The 6,837-nt window shown below is 42.0% G+C and overlaps 2 protein-coding genes across 3 annotated transcripts in view; one reads left to right on the top strand and one right to left on the bottom strand.

The window, feature by feature from the left end:
* edaradd (EDAR-associated death domain) overlaps positions 1–3,590 on the top strand; it is a 17,628-nt gene extending 14,038 nt beyond the window's left edge. For both annotated transcript variants that reach the window (XM_005747429.1, XM_005747430.1), the window contains exons 5-6: positions 2,017–2,065; positions 3,095–3,590. In XM_005747429.1, coding sequence (XP_005747486.1) covers positions 2,017–2,065; positions 3,095–3,489 — 444 coding nt within the window. In that variant the 3' untranslated portion in view covers positions 3,490–3,590. The remainder of the gene's footprint in view (positions 1–2,016; positions 2,066–3,094) is intronic.
* Positions 3,591–4,404: 814 nt separating this feature from the next.
* The window catches only part of LOC102198940 (neuroblast differentiation-associated protein AHNAK), a 14,232-nt gene continuing 11,799 nt past the window's right edge, over positions 4,405–6,837 (bottom strand). Inside the window, exons 7-8 of the mRNA XM_013914423.1 lie at positions 5,692–6,646; positions 4,405–4,464 (exon numbers count right to left, since the gene is read on the bottom strand). Of these exons, the coding sequence (XP_013769877.1) occupies positions 4,405–4,464; positions 5,692–6,646 (1,015 nt within the window). The remainder of the gene's footprint in view (positions 4,465–5,691; positions 6,647–6,837) is intronic.

The following is a 6,837-nucleotide window of genomic DNA, read 5'->3' as shown; positions in this document are numbered from 1 at the left end:
CAAAATACTCATTTGCCTAATAATTCTGCACTCCCTGTATGAAAACCACAGCTGTTTTATTCCCTACATGCCTTTCACAGGTAACAAGTCCATAGGAACAGAGTAAAGCATGACGTGCACTGTTAGACACTCTTTATTTAAAAACTGATGCTTTGCTTCTTACAGAAAGTGATTGGTTATCCTGATTTGGCACAACTGTGTGGCCCGTGCAGTTAATAACAAAACGTTTCCTATGGCCACATATCAGCACAAAAACAGATTATAACAGCGAGGACACACCGTCAGCTGTGGTGTCCTTCCAGTCTACAAACCTGGATCTCTCCCTTTGTTCCCTGTTGTGCTTGAAGAGAACACAGTGGCAGCGTGGCAATGCACTGGTTAGCACCAATGGGTGGGGATCCTCTGAAAATACGACCGCCAACAACCAAACATTATTCACCAGATCTAAAGACACAGAGCATAGTCTGTGAGAACCTTTTATTTTACGCTGTGATTATACAGGATGTGGTTTGGTCTCACTGAAGGTGCAGCTGTGAACTTTGCTAATAACAGAGACCGAGCACAGTAGGAAGAGCGCTCACATGACTCCATTTCAGGGCGCTCTCTGAAACAGTGCTGCTGCTGTCGGTAGCGAGCTTAAAGGGGACAGAAGATTTGACCCATTCCAGTCTATTCCAGTCTCTCCACTGGTGAAATATTCACACCCCTCCAGCACAGCGTCTCAACTCTCTGCTCGACCTTGATGTACTGTGCAACATGGCTTCTGTTGAGACATGTTTTATTAGCACCAGCCAGGAAAAAGCATCACATCTAAACCTCTGATCTACATTTGCAGCCGAGTGAAACCTGAACCTGCTCTAACCGAACCGCAGCGACTACTGAAGGCAGTAAATTTACCACAGCATCAAAACAAACAGCTGATTAGCTTTTTCTCAGTGTACAAGCGTTGTGAAGCGTTACAGCCATGACGATTGTAGGGAATGTAAACGTTTCACATTGTTAACGATTTAAATAGTTTCCATGGTTGCCTCAGTCCCAGGAATGGTCAATCCTTTCTCTTATGACACCGGGACATGGTGAGGATTAATGGTCCATATTGTCTTCATCCACAGCATGCTAGTATCCACAATCCAGTTGAGGAATATACCTGCTAAATATGTACATAGAGTTAGAGTTGCTAGCTATAGTGCTGCAATCTACAACGTCGCTCCACACGGGGCACTTTACCAAACTGCACATCACGGCCATCAGAACTTGTGTTTGGTACATGCACTGCAGTATTTTTAACACCAAAAAGATCAAATGAAATCTATTAAGCTGTAATTCTGTCTTTCTTACTCACTCCACTAATGCAGTAATTAGAGTTTGCAAGTATGGGCATATACTGCTTTCTCATTTTCATGGCTTTGACAGCACATGTATAGACTTCCTGCAGTTCAGGATGCAGTAGCACTGAGGCCAACACAAAAGTGGATGTGAGGCATCAGCAGGAGAAATGTAAAAACTCTGCCTCATGCCCGTGTGTAGCAAATGTTTTGTCTTTTACTGCAGCTTGAATGAGCTTTATAATTTTTAAGTATAAAGGGTTGCTTTAATAACTGTCCTCCGTAAAATATATCCTCACTACTTGGCTGCGTGTTTTCCACGACTCATGAAAAGGTCATTGATGATATTTGGTTGCGACCGACCACTCCAAACAACACTCAAAAACAATGTCTCCATCTTGAGTTAATGGTAGTATTTGCTAAAAAGGTGTATATTCCTTTACAAATATTACACACCAGCACCTGCAAAATGACACAGAATGGAAGTACTGGGTGTACGGGCTCCCTGCTGAGACACCCAGCAAATCCCGTCATGCACAGACATATTTGGATTTAGCAGAGTAGTGAATGTAAAGTTGTTCTTTGCAGCGCTCATTTTCACATACCCTCAGCAGTGTTTGTAGTCCGGGGGGAAATGACCAGTCCACAGTAGCATGTGCCTACCATTCATTCTTTGCTTCTCTGTGTGCAGCCAGTGGAAGATGTGGAAGAATGCACTTGCCCCACTTCTTCTTCACCAGGTAGGTCAGTTACTCGTGCTGAACCCTTTAAATGAAAATATCAGAAGGAACTGAAACACCGCTTATCAGACTAACAGCAGTTTTACTCTTTGATTTAAATTTGACAGTAATAATCATATGATGGTTACACTTTGGGAGAGGAGTTTGAACGCACCACAATCTTCACGATGGGCACTGTGTTGTACTCAACACAACTAGAAGAATACGTGACTAAATTATTAAAGAGGACCTGTTCTGCTGCTTTCAGCTTCATGCTCATTTCTTTCACTCTGCTTGAGCTTTGCATCATTGAGTTCAGAAAGCTTGGGATGACACAGCGGTGCAGTGTTTAGCCCCGTTCACTCACAGCAGGAAGGTTCTGGATTTGAGTCCTTTCATTGTGGACTCGCGTACACCAGTGGGCGCTCTCTGGTTATTCCAGCTTCCTCCCATAGTCCAAAGACATTTAAGTGTGAATGGTTGTCTCTCTAGGCAGGTTGCACTCCTGCCTTTCACCAATGAAAACTGGAATAGTCCAGAGCCCCTTTGCAACACGCTTCGCTCTCCTTTTGTGACACTTTTATTCTGATGGGCTGTAAACAACAAAGGCTTCTCGTGCTTTGAGCAGAGCTGTTGACTAAACTGTTGAACATAGCGGGTTTGTTTTTTTACTCTACATAACATGCTTCATTCACCCATTCATACAAGCACTTTGTTCCACGCTTAAAAGCTTTCTAACAGTGGGGTTGGTATCTTGGATATCTGGCGTGCAGACTGGAGCAGACCAACCTTCCAATGAGAAGGTGACCTGCTCTACCTCCTGAGCTACAGCCACCCAGACTAAAGCAGTTTGATAAGCTTTTTGCCTCAAAGGGATTTCTTGGATGTGTTGAAACCTTTTCCATGTTAAATGTGCGTTTGTTTTTCATCGTAACAGAAAACACTGACAAGCTAAATAGTTGTTAGCAAATTGTTGTTAGCAGATAGCAAATGTTATTTGGTAATGTGCTTGAGCTAACTCAATCTTTCCTTGTCCATCTCTGAGTTCAGACTATCCCAAAGAACTACAGTTTTTAACGAACCCCTGCGAGAAGTGCTTCTGCCCGGCACCCCCTCCCAAAATCAGCGACCTCATGAACGACAAAGATCTGCTGGACTTGCTGCGGCTCAAATTGGATCCAAACCACTGCACCATCAAAAACTGGAAAAACTTTGCGAGTCGTTGGGGGATGAGCTATGACGAACTGACCCTGCTGGAGCATCGGACCCAGGGTTCCTTGTCCCACAGCCCCACCCAGGAGTTCCTGTTACGCTACAACCAGAAGACGGTCACTGAGCTCACTGAACTTTGCCGCATCTATCAGCGCATTGATGTGCTGCGACTGCTGCAGAGCTGGATAGAGAAGGATTGGCCGTCGCGCTGGCAACACACACAATCAATTTGACTCTTAATCTTTCAGGGTTGTACTTGATTTCCTAATTTTCATAAGCTTTGATACATGCTACCAGTTTTTTGTATCTTTAGTAAATGAGCTTGTGAAATGGATAAACCTGTCTGTAGAGAATATTGCACAGTACTGACCTCACGCTGTTCTGGATATAGTGAATACAATGCAAAGTCACAGATCTGATCGGTGCATGCAGATCACCAGTATATTTCTTACTTGTGACCTGACGTTGGCACACCTGCCGCAGATTCTGAGTCTTCGGAGCAGTGTTAAAGATTGACATTAACTAAATCAGATGGAGTTGGATTATTCAAATTCAAGCAACGATGTTGATGTCAATGCTGCAAAATTTCATTTTCTTACTTTCTGTGTTTCAAAGGCTGTTTAGAGATTTTCATAATACCTGGGCAGAGGCAGAAACATGTCAGTGTGCAGTGCAACTCAACAAGAACAGAAGTTAAAGGACAAAACACTGGAGTTGGACACTGAAATAGCTTCACCGTAATGGGACAGTTTAGTGATTCCACTGACTTGTTCATTAACACAGCGGTCCCCAACCTTTTTTGCTCCACGGACGGTTTAATGTCAGACAATGTTTTTACGACTTTGAGGTGTGGCGGATAAATACAACAAAATTCAATGATCCGACCGAGACACAAACGCTGGTGTTTTGTAAATATAATAATAAACGCAAATTCACTGTGTAACTGTGTAACTTTATTAGCAGCGTCCTCCTGAAATACACCAACAACATTGACAGTAACATCCTCCTTAATCCCCTCTGGTTGCTATGGACACGCGTAAATATTTCTTTCAAAAGAAGACTCAGAACTACAACAGGGGAAAGACCCAGGGAAACAGAGTTCACGATAACAACCCTGAAACACAAATTTCACACCCGAGCCTCAACTCTCACGGCCCGGTACCACGAGTCAGACCGGGACCGGGCCGTGGACCGGGGCTTGGGGACCGCTGCGGTAACAGAGATGAATTTCACACTTAGTTCTGAGACAGTCTATCCATACATCTGATGGTTTCCTGAGTTCTTAAGGGAAATGTTTTCCACCCCATTACAAAAGTACTCATTCCTGTCAACCTTCACTGTCTCCGTTTTTCTGTTCAGCTAAATATGAAAAAGGGAAATCCTGATTTCAGAAACACTAGCATGGCTCTAGGTGCAAAGAATACCCCCACCCCCCAAATAGGATTTTCTATTGGTGTGGGTTACTGTTTGGGGGTTTGGGGGGGGGAACATGAGCCCATGTTAACAGGATCCCCTTCATAACTTTTTGAATACTAAACATTAGCATAAATAAAGCTGAAAGTAGAGCCATGTTATAAACAGTTTATTGGAGTCAAACACCTTTTGTAAAATTACCCAAAGAAAATAACCTGTAAACTAAAAAGCATGCAAAGTATTTTTAAGAGCTTTTATCAGTATGAAATAAACATGTAAAAAAAAACTTGTCAATGTTTTTGTTTTCAAATATTGAATTGCAATATCAGAACAATCTCAAAGGTGTGTTCCATAACCTGATACAAGAGCCTCAAGTCAGTGAGTATCACATATTTTAGTAATCATTGTATTTACCTATATGTAATGTAATGAGGTTGTTAGAATTTTATACTCATCATATCAAGTGGTATGGCAGGAATGGACCGTGGGTTAAATCACTTGTATGGAGGGATGTTTCAACAATTACAGACCATCTCTGGCTTTAATTACTGGACATTCTTATTTTGGACATTGTAATGATTTATTGAACAAAGAGTAACACATTCACACAATTCATTTATCCTTTAAAATATTTAGTAAAGCACTTGCTAGACAAAGTTTATGGTGATCACAAGCAATACTGAAACTAAAGCAATTTCAAATTAACATTTAGAAAAAGCTTATAAATAACAGGAAAATATACATAGATTGTATCAACAACTGAACTATTACGCTAAATTATTATTAAAATTACAACAAGATGGATTAGTTACAGCTAGTCTCTCTCTTTATGTCACAAACTAAAACATGAAAATCAGTTATGCTGCATGTATTCATACATTTATGGACTGGAGCTTCATTTATCAGGCCAACCTTTGAACGATCAGTTGGCATCAGAATCCTTGACATTAATTAAGGCCAAGCATATTAGAAAGGCTCAGTGAATATTTGTCATTTTCATCTGATGTAGAAATATCAGGTACGGTCAGCCCCAGCGTAGACTCTGGTTTGTCTACTTTGAAAGTGCCTCCTCTGACCAAAGCCGCATCTCCTGCACCTGTAGATGTATTAGCATCAAGACCTGCGCCAGTGTGTTGTAGGTCAATATCAGTTTTCTCTTCTGTTGGCGACACATTCACTGAGGACGCCTTTTCTCTTGCGATTTTCAATCTCTCCAAAATGTCAATCTTTTCTCCTCCTTTTGCTGTTGCATTCACTACTGGCAAGCGGATTCCTTTACTGAAAACAAAATCCTTCTCCTCCAAGTCAGATTTTATTGAGCTCAGTGCTTCAGTAATTCCTCCGATGCCATCAATGTTGATTTGGGGCAGTCTGTGGAACTTGAATACAGGAACCTCCACCTCCACCACATCAGAGTCAGAGCCACTCCCCTCAAGATCTGCACTGGCATTAGTCTCAGGAGATTTTGTTTTAGATCCAAAAAGATTAAACTTTGGGATCTTGAAATGTGGCATCTTGGGCTTCTCAAGACTTGCATCTACATCTGGAGTTTTCACATCTACATCAGGTCCTTTAATATCACCTACATTTGGCGCATTCAAATCTACTGCAGGAACAGAGATGTGTGCATCTGTTGTAGGCATATCTGTGCTGACTCCAGGTACCTTAATTCCAGCCTCAACTGTGGGATTAATACTGGGAGCTTCTACTTCAGGACTTGAAAGATCAAGTTTTGGATGATTGTAATGTGGCATTTTAAAGTCACCAAGGTGGGTATTCAAATCCAGATCTGGAGTTTTCAACTGGATATTGGAATCTTTGAGGTCTGCTTCTGGCAGGTTGACATCCAAACCTGGACATTTCACATTGGCATTGGGTGCTTCTAGTTCAATTTTTGGCATACTCGTGTCTATGTTTGGTGCTGAGAGACTACCACCAATTTTTGGTGGATAAAGGTTGACATTTGGTGTTTTCAAGCTGAGATCAGATGACTGGAGGTCAGCTTTTGGCAGATGTAGACTGGGTGCCTTGATATCAGTTTCAGGCAAACCAACATTCACGTTGGGATCAATGCCAGTTTTGAGACCAGCATCAATGCCTGGAGTACCAATGTCTCCCTCAAGTTTGGGGGCTGAGAGACTCAAGTCTGATGCTTTTAGTTCAACATT

Source organism: Pundamilia nyererei, unplaced genomic scaffold, assembly GCF_000239375.1.
Source record: "Pundamilia nyererei isolate P.nyererei 1_Seehausen unplaced genomic scaffold, PunNye1.0 scaffold00197, whole genome shotgun sequence".
NCBI classification, from domain to species: domain Eukaryota; kingdom Metazoa; phylum Chordata; class Actinopteri; order Cichliformes; family Cichlidae; genus Pundamilia; species Pundamilia nyererei.
Note: the sequence above shows the minus strand (reverse complement) of the source record. Positions and strands in the feature narration are given on the sequence as shown.